This window comes from Corapipo altera, unplaced genomic scaffold (assembly GCF_003945725.1).
Source record: "Corapipo altera isolate COAL_440 unplaced genomic scaffold, ASM394572v1 308, whole genome shotgun sequence".
NCBI classification, from domain to species: Eukaryota; Metazoa; Chordata; class Aves; order Passeriformes; family Pipridae; genus Corapipo; species Corapipo altera.
The window spans coordinates 1,375,802-1,395,011 of NW_020884925.1; the positions used below are offsets into that span (position 1 = coordinate 1,375,802).

Genomic DNA, 19,210 nt, shown 5'->3' on the forward strand with positions numbered 1-19,210 from the left:
AGACCCTGGCTGAGCATGGCAAAGTAATCAATCCCCTTCCCAGTGTGCTGGAAATGCTGCTGCCAGATGGACAGCTCAAAAAAAGTGACAAGGTATTGCTGCTCAACACATTTAACATCTGTCTGACACCAGCCCTCGAGGATCAAACAGACAGTCCCATGCCAGGACAGACTGGGGGATGCAGCAGGCCCTCCCCAGCTCTCCTTTCTCCTGTCTCCTGTGAAAGCCTCTTCACTCTGCTTTCCTAATGCTCGGCCGGCCCTCCCCTGTATTTCTTTCCCATTCCAGAGATGGATGGAGTCTGCCTAATGCTCAAGACAAAATACAACCATGTCTTTCAAGTCTGGAGGGAAGAGAGCTAAAGTGAAAAGTTCTTATCTGTCCTTCCTCATACCCACAAGCCTGAGGTGATTTATCAGGGATGTCTGTGCACGCTGTCAGGGAACAGGGAGGAAGCTCAGAGTGCAGAGGGGCAAAGCTCACCCCTGTGGGGAGGGGAAGAGTCCTCTGGAGAAGGCACAGCCAACCTGAATCACAAATTTTTCTCCTCTCTCCACCTGAACACAAATGACAGCCCTTGTTATCCCTCCTGTGCATGAAAGAGTAGCGTGGGAATAGAGAGGGAGGTGATCATGGCACAAGCTTCCCAGGACTCATGAGTGGCACAGGGCAGGGAGAGTGAAATGGGGACATACAGGGGCAGTGAAGAAGTGCTGGGCTCACATGACACCCAGAGTTCATCAGTGCATTACAACACATTTACTCAAACCCACCAGAAGAACATCCCCTCCAGCTGTGCAGTAGCCCTGACAGAAGTCTCTAAGGTTTGGCTGCACCAAGTTTGCCTCATTAACCAGTTTCAGTTTAATTCTTTGTAGCACCAGAAAACAGGCACACTGTTGGGAAGGAGTGGAATTAGTGGTGTTTGGGTGATGCACAATGGAGAGGAGTCTAATCAACCCTATTCGAGGGATGGCCTCTCCAAACTGGGCTGCACTGAGCAAATCAAGAGGAATTAACACCCGGCACTTTGCTGGGTGGAAAAAAAAAATATAAATGAAGAAAAAACAAACACAGCTGCTGTGTCTTAACTGCTCTCCACCCTCTCCAGGGACTTGAGGAAAAGCAGGCCTGTCAGCTACTTTAAGGGACATTATCCTCACAGTTTCTTCCCAGTGTTTACAAGGCAGCACTGCTGCTGCTTGTTTGATTGCTTGTCACTGCCAGCACAGGGAGAGGTTCTCCCAGAGTTCACCCTCCATGGGAGGGGAGCATGGAACCAGACCTGAGGTGATCCAAGGGGAGTGCAGGCTCCAGCTGCTCCCTGCTCCGGGTACAGCTCCAGGTACACCCAGCACTGGGCAGAGGGGCAGTACAATTCCCCCCTGAGCTCACTCCAGCACTGGGCAGAGAGGCAGCACAATTCCCCTCTGAGCTCGCTGCCCACAGTGTTGCTGCTCTCTCCTCCTTGAGAGCTGCACCAAGTCACTTCTCCCATCTTCAGCTCCTGGGCCACACCTGACTCACTCCTCACCTCGAGAATTCCCCTCAGACCAGTCTCCTCCTGTTCCAAATCCATTTACACACTGCACAGACCATTATCCTTTCTGGATGGTCCATCCTGGCTGGATCCCAACCGGAGAAACACACTCCTCAAGTTTCTCTTGTCTTCTAAGGCCCAGGAATCACAGACAGAGAATAACCATATACACCATCCTCACTATGCTCATCTACCTTGGTGACCACAAGTCAACAGGTCAAGGGAGAGGATGTTGGATACATCACAGAATAAGGAGACACTGGGGTGAGCTAAGATCAAGATATATATGTCCTACACTGGGTCAGGACTCTGCTTCCAGAGAAGAGTAGGAGCAGTGTCCCCCCAGCCCTGGGGACAGGACCTGCCCAAGGGCACTCTGCAGAGAAGTGCATGTTTGTGTCATACCTCAGTGGGATTGCTCAGGGTTTGTGTCAGAGCAGATCCCAGGCCTGGTGGCACCTCAGGAGTGTGAATGAACTGCAGTTGTTTGAGAGCTGTGAGGTGACTACACTATTGCCTTCATTTATGGCAAGGAACATTGTGGGACTACTGGCATGTGACTCATCCCGAGCCCAAAGGAAGCTGGAAGAAGAATTCTGATGGTTTCTGTTATCAGATCACATCTCTCCTTTTCTTTTCCCAGCTGTCACAAAAGGCAGAATGTTCCCCCTGATCGGGCCCTTCCTAATTCCTGGCTTCCCTCATAAATAGTGGATGAGCAAAAGGCAAAGATACCATCGCCAGTTCAGCAGGGACCTGCCTGCTGCAGGGCTCTGCCAAGGTACACAAGGCCACCACTGCCACTCAACTTTCTCAGGGAAAAAAGTTTTCTGTTTAAATTAACCAAACTCCACAACCTTCATCTCCCTTTCCCTCTGTACATGGAGATGTGCCCTTGCCTGTGAGAATTTTGAGTGTGTCACTAGACTAAAATGCTCTGTGTGGTGCAACCCATGTCAGGAAGTGCTGGGGTAGGAAGGGAGGCATGTTAAGGAAAAGAAGGGCCATTACCTCACTCTCTTAAATTTTATGGCACAGTCTTGTTGGGGAACTTCTGGACAGGCATTATCCAGCTCACAGCTCTGGCAGCTGCTGTTCTGTAGGACTTCTGGCTTAGGAAGGGGAGAAGACACAAGGCAGGAATAGTTCCCAAAATATCCCTAACCATGTTGGAGTAGAGAAGGTGACAGACGCTGGAATAGCAGAAAACAGGGGCCACACATTCCTTGGAATGAAAAACTGGGGTGCAGATCAGCACCTTTAGAATCCTTCCCTGGTAAAGTAGTGCTTGAATGAAATGAATAAAAAGGTTCTTGTACTGAAGTTCTAGATGCACTTCCAAGTCCTTTTCCAAGATGGAAAATTTTGCCATGCATTGGAAAGAGATTTCAGAATTATCTTCCATTCTAATGTGACTCTGGGAATGTGGAAATTGCCTCACTCTTTTCCCTTGCCCTTGGGGTATTCCTGCTTAATCAAAACTGGGAGAGGGGGGAGTTAAAGTAGAAAAGGAAGCTTAAAAATATGCATCCTTATGAGAGAAGCAAGAATAAAATGTCATCTCAGCTCTGAAAAAGTTACCACATTGATTTCTGCTTCATAAAAATGAGGTTAAGTTGAATGCATTAAGCTGGCAAACTGGATAATTGCATGTCCTGAAACTGTCTTCAAAACAGCTCTTTTCACAGCAGTGCTCAGAAAATAACTTCATCAATACGGCTCCTGCCCATTAAACCTTCACACACCTCTCTGTGCCTGGCTCAGGAGTGAAGCCTGTCCTTCCCGAGAAAGACTTTTTCTTCCTTTCACCTCAAACTAGTGGGGAGAGTGAGGCTGTTTTACATCCATTAGCATTTTTCTGGCAAGAAGGAAAGAAGGTGAAAACCAAACGTTTTCCAACACACCGTGTGTTGCAGAGACTGGCCCTGTGGCTGGCAACTTCTTCTCTGGAGTGGAAGCAAGAATTGCTCAGAGCCAAATCTTGGCCTCAGGCTTTGCTGCCTTGTGGAAGAGCACTCCTTCCTTCCCCAGCCAGCCGAGCCTCGTGCAGCCCCTGAACTTTCTGCGGGGCTGACACTGCCCTGTGCCCTTCCCGAGCACACAGCACTTGGAAAGCCAGGAGCTTGCCTTTGGCTGCCTCGTTCATGGCAACACATCCCTTCCTCAGCCCGCAGCATCATCTGGTGGTGCTGGAGCGCGGGGTCTGAGTGCTGCCCTCCATCCCAGCCAGCCGGGGCTGGAGAGGGGCCCGGGCTCTGCTCTGCTGGAGCTCCCCAGCACAGCCCCTGCCAGGGGGGTTGTGTCTGCAGACAGTGAGGTGTGAGGGGTATTGACCATTGGATGCTCCCTCCCTCCAGCTCTATCCACTCACGAGAATAAAATGGACTGGGTCAGTCCCACCCCCGTGGTGTCAGTGAGCCTCAGAGTGCCCAGCAGCTCCATATCTAAACAGCTGGCCAGATACAGATCCTTTTCCAGACTCCAGCCCCTTAATGACACCAGTGAGTGGCGTATTTTTGTCTCCCTGCTGACAGAGATTTGCTCTCACTCCAACCCCAGCAGGAGGAACTATTTGGGTCCCCATGTGGCACTTCCCCCGCCCAGTCACTGGCTCCGAGCACGTGAGGATGCTCTGTGGGGAGATGAAAGAACTGACTTCAATCTCTCTTGGCAAAAAGCAACTCCATGCTACAATGCTCCAGAATCCCCTTTTCTTCCTCCTCCACCAACCAAGATGATTTTTTAACATGGTCCTATTTGAGCCAAGCTTCTGCCTCATTCACACAACTTACACATTTGGCACGTTCCTTTCCAGCCCAGTCTTGCTGAATACAAGAAGTGAGGTGAGGAAATGCTGTTCTCTTCAGCTGTCTCATTAAAGTTTTCCACTTGATATGAATGCAATCAATAGTGCCTTCCTGGAAGAAGCTTCAACGAGAGGAGCGATTAATGTGCAACCACTTGCCAAGGCTAATGTGCCTCAGACAAACTGGCCTTACAGTGTGGGGTGAGTCTGGCAGAGCACGACTCCCGCACTGCTGAGGGACAAACCCACATCTGGCAGTGCATCAGCAACCCAAATGGTAACAGGATCTCCCTCTGGATGGTTCAAAAGCTGCATCAGCACTATCTGCATGTGTCTCACATACACCCTGTGATATGCTGGACAAGGCTGTGTGGGCTGGTTTGAGCTCACACACAGCCTGAGGTGCTCAGTGCCAGCTCCAGAGGGTGCCCCTTCCAGGCTGGAAATCACAGTGCTCCTTCTATGAAGCACAGTCCTAAGGAGGTGTAAATCTGTTCCTATGCATTCAAGGGAACTGGGCACTGCCACTGCTGGTTCCTGAGCTCCCAGGATTTTGATGTGATTTAGAAGGCTCCCAGAAGTTTCCTTACATTTTGCCATCAGAAAACAGGGTTGACAAGATCCCTCTTCCTGCTACCATACCTGCTGCCCCTCTGCTGCCCTGGGGAGGCACATCTGCAGTGCTGTTTCCAGCTCTGGGCTCCTCGGGACGGGAGGGACACGGAGCTCCTGGAGTGGGGCCAGTGGAGGCCAGGATGATGAAGGGACTGGAGCATCTCCCTCACAAGGAAAGGCTGAGGGAGCTGGGGCTGTTCAGCCTCCAGAGGAGACACCACAAGGGGTCATCCATGTCTCTCAGTGCCTGCAGGGAGGGGTCAGAGCATGGACCAGGATCTGCTCAGGGGGGCCGAGCAATGGGACAAAAGGAAGGGGCAGGAACTGGTGCCCAGGAAATTCCACCTGAACATGAGGAAGAGCTTCTTCACTGTGCAGTGACTGAGCACTGAACAGACTGTCCAGAGAGGGTGTGGAGTCTCCCTACTGGAGATATTCCAGACCTGTCTGGACTCAATCCTGTGCTGTGTGCTCTGCAATAACTCCGCCTGAGCAGGAGGATTGGACCAGATCTGTGGTCCCTTCCAGCCTGACCCATCCTGTGACTCTGCTGTAGGTCACACTTCCCCAGTCCCCATGTGACAGTCACACTACAGGCTGGACCCAGGGTCCTGCAGCACTGCAGCTGGAGCAAACCCCATCAATAAAGCTCCATGGTATTAAATCTTGGAAAATGACACTGGCAGGAGGAATCCTCCTGCCAGACTCCAGCACTTCTCCTTTGAGGACCCTTTGTTATTGCAACACAACAGCAATAACAAAGCCTGCCAGATCCCCCCTCCAGAAACAATGGCCTGAAGGAAAATGAGAGGCAGCTGGCACGACATGGGCATTGAGCTGCAGGCAGCTGGTGCTGGCAGAGGAACACGGAGACGTGAGCTCCCCAAGAGAAAGGGAAACCTACACTGTGTCCGGGGAAGGGACACGTACGGAGGAGGCCGGGAGGAGGCTGAGGGAAGAGGAAAATGAAACACTGGAGCAGCAACCAGCTCTCACAGTGATTAGAGATCATTAGGAGACCAGCCTGGCTCTTTAGAAACCCTTCACAATTCCATCCCAGCATGAAGGCACAGACTGAGGGACCCTGTGACCCTGAGAAGCAGAACCTGGGCACAGGCAGGACCCTTTTATTAATGTTCCTCACACCCTGGTCAGGGGGGACTTCACTTCAGATAGGGGGAAATTTAACCACCTTGCTCCTGCCACAGGGACCCTGAGGCTCTCCAGGGCCAGTCCCAGCTGATTTTGTCAAACAGGCACCTGTCTGGTAAGAACAGATCAGAAAAAACATATTCCTGAGACAGCAAATGACTTTCACTTGCTACAAGCTGGATCTGAACTACTGACCTAGAGACAAATGGCTCTGTGCCCTAATCCCAAGCCCCCAAGCCATGTATTCCCTGATCATACCCTGCTGTTGACAGAAGACACATTAAGCACTGCCAGAAGGTGACTGTAAAAAAAATAAAAGGCTTTTTCCTTTTTATGGCAAACTCTGTGGCTGCACAGCTATTCAAATATTTGCCTGGCTCCTTATAATTCATTAGAACCCATTTTTGATGATATTCTCTTTGAAACTGTATTCCCAGGGCCCGGGTGGGAAGCTGAATTTGCATTAGAGCAGTAGAACTTCCTGCTAAAGACCAACTTCCCCAAACAAACTGTTCTTTCTCCCGACAGGTAACGTGGCACAGGGCAAGGGATGCATCCCTGGATGCCCACGGGCAGGAGAGGGAAAATGTCATGTACAGGAATGGAGAACATCTGTCTACTCCTGTTGTCTGCTCTCCCTCCACAAGGATGTTGTGCTGAAGTGAAAACGGCTCGATGTAAAAGGCTGTGGTAAAAAATCTTGAATATCCTTCTACTAAAATGTCAACAAGAGGGGTTTTGCCATTGATTTCAGTGCAGGATTCTGAGAGGAAAAGATGCTTCAAATTTTGGGTCACTTTGTGCAGTGAGAATGAAAACTTATTATTGTAACTGGCATTATGGTTCTAATAAGCTCCTGTAAGGACATTAAGACCAATGCCTGATAAAGCTGCCTTCAGAAATGAGGTAATGCAAATTTAGGACAAACCCCAGCCCATTCGCCCCTCCCGGCCACATTACCAGTGTTTGTGGAGTCTGATTTTCCTCAAGGGTGGTCAGAGGTTTTAATGAGTTACTCTCCTGGGTCTGCCTTGCTATTTAACACGACAGAATTGCAAATCATATCGATAAAAAATCTGTTCAGCTATTTTGAAGTGCCTGTGGAACGGGACCCTGCTGTGCCGCTCGGGAACAATCATTCTGCCTGGCTCCTCCCCTCCCAGGAACCACTTATGGATTTGGCCTAACATCACATCCCCCAGGCCACTAGCCATGTTCATTTAATTTAATTTAAGAAAGGCTACAAATAGGTCAGAAGAAACAAAGGGAATCAGCAAATCAAAATGAAAATCAGTTGGGAGCCATGTCCTCCTGGCCTACGGAAGCTCCCTCCTAGTCCTTCCACACAGCCCTCCAGCCTTTGAATCAATTTTCTGAATATCTGAGTCTTCTTAAAAGTGACATCATCTTTCAGATGATGCAATCTGTGCTGAGTTTTTACTGGGAAGTTGTTACTGGCACCTGAGAAGATGCATTTCCTCCATTCTAAAGCTTCTAAAGCTAAAGTAAAGCTTCTCTGTAATATGAAAACCCTGGGGAATAAAACAACGACACTCAGGCAAGTTTGCAAATTTTCAATGACATAATAATTTGAAAATCATCAAATTGTGCTTTTCTTCAGGTTTCAGCTGTAAAACCCAAAAGCTACAATCTGAAAAAATCCTCATTTATGATAATCTTATCATTGTGATATATATCAAAAACAGATAGTTCCTTTCCTCCTCATCATAATTGCTCCCACAGAGTCTGAAATCAAAATATTTTGGTTATCTTAGCCTATGTGCTATTTGGAAACCAATTTACAAGAGCAGGATTTTACTGTTGTTCCAATAAATGTTCCTTGTTCATAAGTCAAAATAGTCTGATCTTAAATATAGGTTGCTGCATCCTGGCACCAAACACGGGGGTAGATGCTGTGCATAAAACAGGGAAAGCTCAGCAAACTGCTCTTAGGGAAAAAATAATATACAATCCCTTTTGCTTATGAAAACCTACAGAGGTTTTTTTTGTCTAACACTGCCAGTCTGCCCAGGATGGTTTGTTTTGATCCAGCCCATGGGTTACATGGTCTCTGTGCCTCCTTTCTTTCTGCCAGGTGACCTTGGGGTAAGGTTTGTAGGATGTTCATGTTTGGAGTCTGCCTCCTCCGAACGGTTTCTCAGCCCAGCAGTGGAACTCCCTGACCCTGGGACAATGTGCCTCCATATCCACAGGGCCAAGAGCCACGGACCAACCTGGGCACCCCAAGAAGTGCTGGAGCAGTTCCAAGGCCGAGGTGACGAGAGCTGCCCTGGGCAGGGACACAGCCACGGCTGGAGCAGCCCTGTTTGGTCTGCCCTGGCAGGACAGCTTCACAATCCCACTGTGCCAGCCCTCCTGCACCTCTGCTGCTGGCCTTGGGAGCTCCCAGGCACTGGAGTTTGTGATCTGGTATTGAGGCAAGCGAGGCTCCAGCCAGTCCGTGTACACCTGCCTACACAGCAATCAAGCTTCCTACTGCAGGGGAGACACGGCAGACACTTCAAAAAGACTCTATTTATATTCTGCCCTACTGGTAAATTCATTCGTGGGGCCACTCATGCAAAATGCATAATGCAAATGAAACTGCTACATTTGGAATTAAGCTTATTTTCGTACTCCAGTGAACACGAGTGCATTAGGTTGTTTTTCTTCCTTTTTAGTTTCCTTTTCTCTTCAGGTTGTTTGCCCAGCTAAAGTCCCCACAGCACTTCTCTGAGATCTGGGGGTGGATGTCAGAGCAGTCTGCTCTGAGCCACAACGGAGCAGGCACTTCAAACCCCTGGCTCTGGATGCCACGGACTCCTGCCTGGCATTGATCTGGAACTGATGAGAGCCTGGCTGCTTTACAGCACTGCAGCCCTCGCCGAGGCAGCTCTCCCCTCACTGCAGGGGGAGTGATAAATTCATGCAGAGCATGGACAATTGCAGGGAAAGGCACGGAGAGGCTCACTGAGAACTCAGGAAGTGACCACTTATCCCTGTACTCACTCCCAGTCCCACTAATGCACAGCTGTAATGTTCTGGGAGGCTGAGTAAGGAGAGAACGCTCCGTGTGTGCCGAGTCCTCCTCTGCTCCTCACACAGGACTCGGTCCCAGCACTAGTTATGAGCGAGGCAGCAGCAATCCCTCCGTCAGAAGGCACTGCCCCAGCAGGGGAGTGGGATGTGCAGGGGAGTGGGATTTGCAGGGGAGTGGGATGTGCAGGGGAGTGGGATGTGCAGGGGAGTGGGATTTGCAGGGGAGTGGGATGCGCAGGCTCTGCCCAGACACAACACCCCGCCCTCCCTCAGTGACTGGTCCACCCATCTGTGGTAACTCTGCCTCACTGCCCTACACACACTCCTCTGGTCCACACACACCCTCCCCTCCAGAGGACCAATGTGCCCTACTCACATCTCCTTTTTAGCTCATCTGGTCATATGCAAAGAGCCTAAGAGAGAAGGATACTACCTAGATGATGAGACACAGAGTGGGACAGTGGGGGGACCACAGGAGAACAGGCCTTCAGTCACCCCCTCTCCCAAGAGTCCTTCTGCTTCTTTAACTCTGCACAGCAACCTGCCTCTCATATACACCCTGAGTAGGTCTAGTCTGACACTGCTCCATCCTACAGGAATGAACACTTCCAGATCACCACTGATCGGTGCAGTGAGGAAAGATTAATGTGGACTTTCAGACACAGATCATCTGTAGGCACTTCAGAGTGAGAGGAAGAAAGGACTGTCAGTGTGGTTCCAGGGAGCACAACTCCCACGCAAAGATGAAGCAGCACTTCTCTTCCCTGTCTCCCCTTTGCTTTGTAGCAGGCACTGCACCAATGGCGAGGGATCACCCCTTCCTCCGCTTCCCTCCCCCATGTGAGAGGGTGGGAAACCTCCCAGCATTAAACTCTCTCCAGGAAACTGCTGCTTGGGTTGAGCCCTGTTTGACAAAAAGACTATCGTGTTTGGTCTGGCAGGCTCTGCAGTGCATAACAGAGTCTGCATTGCAGTCCCAAACTGCAACCCAGCACCATCTGGCCCTTCCACAGGCAGCACTGCATCGCTCCAGGGAGCCTGTTCCTCGGGGGGGTCTGGAGAGCACCCGGCTGTGCTGCCCCAGCACCCACGACAGCAGCAGGAGGGAGCAACATCCCACAAATTGGGTTTGAGAATGAAACTAGAAATGGCTGCTCAGTCAAACTATGAGGAGCAAGAGAGGGAAAAGCACTGATTTGCTTTCATTTCATAATTTCTTAAAACAAATTCAGTACAATCAAAAGCAAATATACTTAAATCTTCTTCAACCACCTCGTGGAAAGGAAGTCAAGGAGCAGAGACAAGCAAGCAGGGAGCTCTGCACTGCTGTGGGTACCTGTAAATCACTGTGAAGGAACTACTTTAACAACAGCCTAAGCCACCAACTTGCCTTTCCTGAGTGCTCTCGGAGTGGAGGATAAAGCAATGCAGCCATGGGACAGGATAACAGACCTGCAGCTATTCCACTGCTCTCTCAGCCTCCAGCCTCTTGAGTCACACCGGGAAGGACACTCCTGCTTTATTCATCTCCACCTCTCTGTGCACTTCCTGCCTGTGCTACAAAGCAAATGAACCTCGTAGGGAATTCTGGTGGCTGTCTCTCCCTCAGCACCCTCGCAGCACCTTGCGCAATGTCACCCCAGACCTCAGCAAGGCGTTACGCTCTGCTCTGAGTGAGGCACTCACAAACTACAACACCACAAAGGTGAAGCCTGAGATTTGTAGAGTATGCTCCAGTGCTCTCCCTGAGTCTGCCACGCTGGAGGAGGGGTCGGTTCAGCTCTGCCATAAATTAACGTTCTGACAGCTCGGTGCAATCCAGCCATGACTTGCATGGCTGCTTTCCCTTCACGTTCCCAGGAGCACGCTCCGCATTAGATCATGCTCTGCATCAGGCTCTGCTCCAAAGCAGAAGAGAAAGTATGGGGAGGAAGATGAAATTGCCTTGACCAGCTTTCCTTGTCCGGAAAATATGCTCCTGAGGTGTGGAGAAAGACGCAGGGAGCTTTCTCTCTGCTTTGGAGAGCACGGAGACAGGAAAAAATAACTAATTTTCAAGGTACTTGAAAGGTTGCACCTTCACTCACATTACGCCTGACAACTCACCCTGCATCCTGGAACTCCCCTGGGAACAACACAGGGTCCAGGGGTGGTAGTAGGGATCTGGCTTGCACCAGACCTTTATGTCTTTAAACAGACTCTATTTGTCTGCAGATTGTTCTTTCTTCCTCTTCCCCTTAAGAGAGTGTCACAGAATTTAGACAGCAAGGTTATAATACATCACCATGCTTCTCTCTTTATTCAAGAGATAAGCACATAGAAGAAGCAGATGGTAAACAGATGCCACAGGTCCTGCAAATCAGCTGTCTCTAGACCTTTCCTCTGAGCTGTTTCTGGCCCTTTTGGGGCTCTGGGAGGGCAAGCCCTCGCTGTCTGGGTAACTGCTCTGCTCACAGGCAGCTCTATCACTACACACTTCCTGCAAGGGGTCCTGCTCTCCTCCCAGCCCACGCAACATCTCCACACATCATCTCAGTGATGATCCTCCAGCCGACAGCACAGTCTCAAGTGCCTAAGTAACAAGATGCAGAAGGCCCTCTTGGGAACCTGCTAAAAACAAAGCATTAGGCCCCAGCCACAACTGTTTAGCAATGGCACTGGCATAAAGGAGGGGAGTGGGCATTCAAAGCAAGCCCTTTTGCAAGGGAAGATTTAGAAGTGCCCTAGAGGCTGTGCTCACCTCCTCCCACTGGTGGATGTAGCGGATGAGCCGGGAGAGCCTCAGCAGCCGGAGCAGGCTCAGGATCTTGGTGAAGCGCACGATGCGCAGGGCCCGGGCCGTCTTGTACACCTCCGAGTCAATGCGGGTCTCCACGATCAGGAAGATATAGTCCACAGGGATGGAGGAGATAAAATCCACCACAAACCAGCTCTTGAGGTACTTCATCTTGATCCTCTGTGGGTCCAGGATGATCTCGGTGTTGTCCTCCACCACGATGCCTGTTCGGAAGTTGAGGACAAGGTCGATGAGGAAGAACGTGTCCGAAACCACATTGAAGACAATCCATGGGGTAGTGTTTTCATCCTTGAAGAAAGTGATGCCCACAGGGATGATGATCAGGTTCCCTACCATCAGGAGCAGCATGGTCAAATCCCAATAAAACCTGGACAGCAAGACAGAGACATGTGAGATCAGCCATAGAGCGGGAGATCAGGGAAGCCCGGGTCAACCGAACTAATGAACTAATACATCTCTGCTGTCAGTCACTCCCCTTGCTGCTGCTCTGCCTGCTGCACAGAGGGCACAAGCTGCTAATTAAGTAATTAATATCACAGGAACACTCATCCTCTGGCTTTGAGGGTTCAGAAAGGATTGAGGGAACTGAGTGCACGGCTGGCCATGCCCACTTGGAAACTTTCACTGGGACTTGGGAGCTGCCCCAGAAGAGACTGACAAACCTGCACTTATTACAGCAACTGTTGGGTAAGGAGAGAATTTGGAAGGCCTCAGTCTGTATGTCAGTAAAGCCATTTGGGGTCAAAATCATCAAGCTGATCCTTCTTTAGAAGCAGCCAGCACTGATAGCATTGGGATCAGGATGGAACTGGAGACCGGGCTGTCATCTACAGGGCTCAGTTCAGATTTCCTGCTGAGCCAAGCTTACATGGAGCCTGGACTTCAGGACTTAGTCCACACTCTATAGACTCCTGTGTTGTACAGAAGTAATCAATAAAGCTCGGAGTCACGTGCCTGGAAATATCTATTTCATTTCTAAGGAAAGTAACAACAACATTTAACTGCTGTTCCATGAAGCACAGTCTCCAAGAAGCTTATCTTCACCTCAGTGGCAAGTCAATATTATCCAGTGGACCTTACAATAACATCCCTTTTTGTTTTGAAGGTACACACAGTCTGAGTATAATCCCTAATTTATTTGTTTGGGATTTTTTTAAAGATTTTTCCATGGGTATTGGTGTAAAAGATACACAATCAGATAATGTGGTCACAGCTCACCCAGAGTGAGGACTAAAACCTTTCCTGGGTGTCAGTTTGTTGAGGAGCCTCACTGCCCAACACAGTGGTGCTCCAGTCCCCTCCAAATGTTTCACATGTAGAGATGCCAATGTATGGTGGACTCCCACTGCCAAGATTTCATCAGCTCCACTTTGTATTCTATGGGGCAGCCACTGTAATATTGTGAGATACCACAACTAACTTGTCACAGCAAATGAACAATTAACAGCAGTGATGGCACTGGAGTGACTCTGGATTTACAGCGATTTAACAGAGGAAAGTGTTGAGTTTGCTGAAGGACACGCACATGCTGCTCTTCTGCCTGACACATTACAGTCCAAGTCACTGAAATGTTTTAGGAGAACTGGATCTGCTTTAAAGCTCCTCAAGCTCTACCTTTGTTAATGGTTGTTCATTTAAAACCTGAGCCTCGGACCAGACTGAGCTGCTGCACAACAGGATCTCCATAGCAAGGCAACAACACTGGTTTGTTAAACTCTCAGCAGGAAAACTAAAAGGGCAGAATATGCTTTAAAAGCCTTCTCTGTACAGAGTCTCTCTTCCTGGTAAGAACACAACACTTTAAAGCACCTAAAAGCATACTTAAGATTCCAGCTATTGCACCTGTACAGACAGGGTCACCAGCAGCACACCAGCAATTCTCAGAATCACTCAGCAGAGGCTGATGGGAACTGATTTCAGAATAAGCAAAGTTATTCACTAACGAGGTTTCTAAAAATGTCATCAACTCTCTCTTCCTTGCTCTCAAGGTGCCATGGCCCTGCAGGGAAGGGAACATGCAACCCTTCCCTTAGTCTGGAGGTACAGTGGTGCTGGTAGCACCCGGCACTGAGATTTGTCCGTGTGGCTCTAAGAGCAAGGCCGTGTCACACAGCAATGTGCATTAATATAAATGCATGTTGTGATCTTCCTTATTAAGGGCCTGAGATGATGCTGCAGCTTTCCCGGGCAATTAATCTCGATAATCGCACAATGGCAGGAAGTCTGGAAGCAGTGTGTGCATTATTACCGAAAATAAATAACCTCCCAGCCATCTTTAATTTGCCCTCGGGGATACAGGAGGAGATATGCACAAAGAAAATGAGTTTTCCCAAGTTTCAAATTAATGGCATGAACCAGGCATGGCCAGGCTTGCAGAAAGTGGCTTTCTTCAGAGATCTTTGGATTTTGTGCCTCTTCCTTTTATGCTGGGTGATGATTTCCATACTTAGTGACAGCTGGGGACACTGACAGCAGTGGCAGGATGGCTCCCAATTAAAGGAAGACATCTTCCACACACACAGAAGCCCAGTGAAATGCTTTCTGCCTGACTGGGGCACATCCTGCTGCCCTGGCTTCTCTCAGTCAGCTGTCCTGCATCCTGATTTCCAGCATTTCTCACCCTTCCCGTTCTAAGCTCCTCAAACTCCCTTCCCACAGGCTCTTCTCTCCCAGTCTGCTGGTACTGCTGACCTGGCCATGGAGAATCATGGTCTGCAATGTGGGCAAGAGAGGTGAAGTGCTGAAATTCATGGCCATGTGTTTCTTACACCCCAGCTCTCCTCAAGGGGGTACCAGTGACCCGAGATTACTGCCACAGGCTCCCCTCAGTTCTGAGCTCCAGAGCCACCACTTACAAACTACAGAAGGTAAATTTTGTACCCAGGGCATCCCTGCTAACAGAAGGGTATCCAAGGTGTCAAGGAGGATGTAACCAAGGAGGCAGAAAAAGCTGGAAACCACCAGGAATCTGGTCTGCACACCAATTCCAGAACCCGCCTTTACAATATAAACTGCCTAGAAGTTTAAATTTGACTATTAAGATCTGCACAGTTCCTGCACATTTCCATCTTACCCATGTATGAAGTAGGATCTGCTCAGGGTGGCATCCCTGGATTTAGACTGAATTAGACTCCTGGGGACCACACCACCTCAGAGGTCTAATACCATCCATGTGTCATGTTGTGTTTACTCTCAGGAACATCTTTTCACTCCCTGTAAATTATTGGCCACAAAGACTAACGGTGCATGTGATGTATGTAAGGGCAAGCACCAGCTATTAATAACCCATATTTTCTGTATTTCTGTTGTTCCTTTCACCCAGGGATTCCACGGAGCTGACAGTGATGAAATTGGCTGCGCTGCACCCATGAGAGGCAGATGGAGTTATTAACCCTGTCTTGCAGATAGAGAAGTCACATGGCAAAATTAAGAGCATGGGATTTGCCCACGGAAGTCTGAGGCTAAATAAGGGTTAGGACCTGTATTTGATTCTTGAGTCTAACCAGATCTGAAGCTATTCATATGGTTTGCAAAAGAGCTTAACACAGATGCATCTCTTGGGCATCTTCCTTGATATCCTGTGTTCTTCTCACTTCTCTTCCTGTTTTCAAAAGCCTACATAAAAAATTAATAAATATGAATGTATTGTTTTATTATAGTTGACTCAGTGCAACTGAACAGCTCACAGCACAGGGAACAGCCAGCACTATATAAACCAGATGTCTTGTTCAAACACACTTGGTTCTTATACTACATCCTACTCTCTGCACGCTTCTTGGATCTGAAAATCACATTTTAACATGCACCGCTACCCCCGATCTTTTAATTCCTAATATATTATTTAAACAGAATGCGTCTGAGAATTAGTGTGGCAGAGACACTTCAAGAATATACGCTCCTTAAGCACTGCTGGTGTCGCTCAGCTGATCTGACAGTCTGTACACTTTGTAGGTATTAATTTGTGGATTTTGAACATCAGATCATCTTTCTGTTCTGTCTAGTGCATACTGTAACAGCAGGCCAGGAATATTGCTTTTGGGAGTAATTGTAAAATTAAATAAACCTTGATTTTTCAAAACTATTCCATGGTGCAGTGCGACCAGTTACAGTGCAGGAGCTCAGGAAAGGCTGTGAGGAATTGGAGAGGAAGCAGTGGATCTCAGAGGATAGAGGTGAGCCCAGTCAGCACCTCTGGTCAGAACAGCACTCAAACCCTGCCCCGGAGTGGGGCACATTTGTGGCCTCACCTTCTGTTCTGGCCCTGTAGTGTTTGTACTGTCAGGAGAAAATAGACTTGAGCAACCTCACCTCTAAATTAACAATGCTTTTTGGATGTTTCCAGCTCCTGCTGAAAGGCAGCCAACTCTGGGTTGAAGTGAGGCACTGCCTCAAAAGGAAGCAAAAATAAAAATGCACCTAACTGGAAATGCCAGGGAGCCAGGATACTCTCCCCAGCAGTGGAATTTAGCTCAGACGCCGTGGCCAACCTTGCTAACCTTACAAGAACAGCTCTTCAACGAACAGATCTGGTTCAAACCAAAACCAAACAGAAATCCAGTTGCTCTCCCAAGGCTCGGTGCTCTCTCCAGAAACAGAGTGCCACCTACTGAGTCCCACATGGAATCTCCATCCTCTGCTTCGACGGGGAGGAATTGCTCCTTAATTCCTTTAAAGAGCTGCTGAAAACCTGCCCTTTTCCCCGGAGGAGCAGCTCCCTTCCCCCGCTCTGGATTGCAGTTGAATTAGACACTGCTGTGCTCACCACCAACTATCCTGACAGAAAGGAGGTCGCCCTGTAATTCCCAGCACTGCAAGTGGGGCTGGAAATAGAAATCATCTTTGGTAAAGAGCATATTAGCACATGTCAGGGTGGCTGGAGCCACAGTGAGAGGAAAGTTTACTCCAGAAAGCAGCCATTCACAGAGGAATCTGAACACAGAGGAGAGGGAAAGAGAAAAAGCAGGAAAAAATCCTTCCCTGTCTTTGGAAGCATTGCTTCTCCCAGACAGGAGTAGGCGTATTTCTGCCTGAGAGTTACAAACTTTGCTTTATCGCTGAGATAATGGGAGGAACACGGTGATTCACTGCTCCTAAACACACTAAGGGACACTTAACCAGCTACCGAATCCAGGAATTCATTTGTGAGTAGAATTCATTTATTTATAGGGAGTTACTCAAACACCTGTGTGCTTGGAAACCTCTTTGCCGTGAACAGCCACCAAAGAGACAGTCAAATGACTTACAAAAATATTCTGAACGCTCTGTAATGGGAAAAGACCGGGCTAAAGGAAAAGACAAACAGTTTTAATTCCTTCTGACCGGTCTATGCAAATAGTATTCGTCCTCTGCCATGCTGAATAAACCTCCTGAGAGCAATAGGAGTTAGCTGTGCGTTAGGATAGCAGGAGGAGAAGAGCTCTGCCGTGCCCCAGCCTCCTCCAGAATTCCCTGGACGCCGCTTCGGCAGCGCCGGCTGCTCCTCCTCCAGCCCCGGGTCCACGGCTCCCACTGAACGCCCTGCTGGGCAAACACACGGCAGAGTGGAGATCCCCCGGGGCTGGGGCGTGGGACGGGGCTGTCCCCAGGTCGCCTGCACCCACCGATGCTCCAGCTGCCTCCTCCCGGGGCCTGGGAAGGCGGGGCTGGAGCTGGCAGGGACACCACTCATTCCCCTCTGGACGGGGACGGTGAGGCCGCCGCGGTGCCGCGGCTGTACCGCTCAGAGGGACGGGGGTTACTGGGATGGGTACGAGTCGTGATTCACCCCTGTCAAGGAGCACAAGGCCTGTGGGGCAGGGAGGGTCTGAAGGGTTTACATAAGCGGGTGCCTGACTGGGGATATCTCACAGCACAAACACGGCGTGTCCCTGGGAGCACTTTGCATCGGGATCGCTTAAAACTCCTGCGCTGTCTCTGACAGCATTTTCATTGAGTTCAGCTGTCAGTTCCACCCCAGGCAAGATATTTTCCAAGGTCTGTACTTAGCCTTTGACTTAGATTATCTTCAATCTACATAATTGCTCACCTAATCTCCTCTGAGCAGTGCCGAATTCCGAACCACGTTTCAAGTTTAGAACATATGCTCATATTATTACCTTAAAATATAATTACATGGGTTTCGGTAAGTGGAAAATTAAGAAACCTATTGCTTATGTAATACTTGGAAATGGCATTTGCAGTCCAAGCAAGGTAGCCTTTTTATTGCTTCTCTATCATTAATTTTTAAAGTAACACTACATTATTAAACAATAATCAACACCCTGCATTTTTCAAAGTAATGTTCAAACATTAATCAAATCCCAACAGATATAATTAGGAAGGCATTATCATCCGATATTACAGGTAAACTATGAGGTACTAAAGATTGAAGTAACTTATTCAGAGGTAGAACTACCACCCAGAAAACAAGCTCGCCTATACTCAGAAAAGGTTTCCAGTCATGTTATAATCTGTAATTTGATCAGTAGCAGCAGAGGGAAAATTTCCTTTCTTTTCCGTTGTAAAAATATAAATACACATGTTACTTAGCAATATTTTTATTCCAGCTATAATAGCTGACAATTTGCAAACAACACGTTTGAGGCACTGATGCATTTAAGCAATTATAACAGAGTGCACTGTGAACACTGCCCTTTCTTTAACTCACAGAACACAGGGCATTACAGCCATCTGAGCTGGCCTAAATTATCGGTTCTCTGAGAGCACCTACACTGCAGCCACTCTGCTGTTGGGCATCCTGGAGAGATGGAGATCTGTGGGACATCCAGAGGGACCTGGACAGGCTGGAGAGGTGTGTCCGTGTGACCCTCATGAAATCCAACAGGCCCGAGTGCTGGTGCTGCCTCTGGGTCAGGGCAACTCCAAGCACAAATCCAGGCTGGGGGAGGAATGGATTGAGAGCAGCCCTGAGGAGGACTTGGGGGTGTTGGTGCATGAGAATCTGGACACAACCCAGCCACATGTGCAGGGACCAGAAACCACCCTGTCCTGGGCTGATCCCACAGTGGGGGCAGCAGAGGAAGGGGGATTCTGCCCTCTGCCCCCTCAGGTCAGACCCCCCTGCAGAGCTGCCTCCAGCTCTGGGGTCCAACAGCACAAGGAGGTGGAGCTGCTGGATTGAGAACAGAGGAGGCCACGGAGCTGCTCCAAGGGCTGGAGCCCCTCTGCTATGAGGAAAGGCTGAGAGAATTGGGATTGCTCAGCCTGGAGAAGAGAAGGCTCTGGAGTGACCTAATTGTGGCCTTCCAGTACCTGAAGGGAG

At 49.1% G+C, this 19,210-nt stretch overlaps 1 protein-coding gene across 2 annotated transcripts in view; it reads right to left on the reverse strand.

The window, feature by feature from the left end:
* Positions 1–19,210, reverse strand: part of HCN4 (hyperpolarization activated cyclic nucleotide gated potassium channel 4) — a 106,628-nt gene that overhangs the window by 64,944 nt on the left and 22,474 nt on the right. For both annotated transcript variants that reach the window (XR_003530049.1, XM_027657530.1), the window contains exon 2: positions 11,893–12,316. Coding sequence is in view for 1 of the 2 variants with exons in the window: in XM_027657530.1 (XP_027513331.1) it covers positions 11,893–12,316 (424 nt within the window). In the remaining variant the exon portion in view is untranslated. The remainder of the gene's footprint in view (positions 1–11,892; positions 12,317–19,210) is intronic.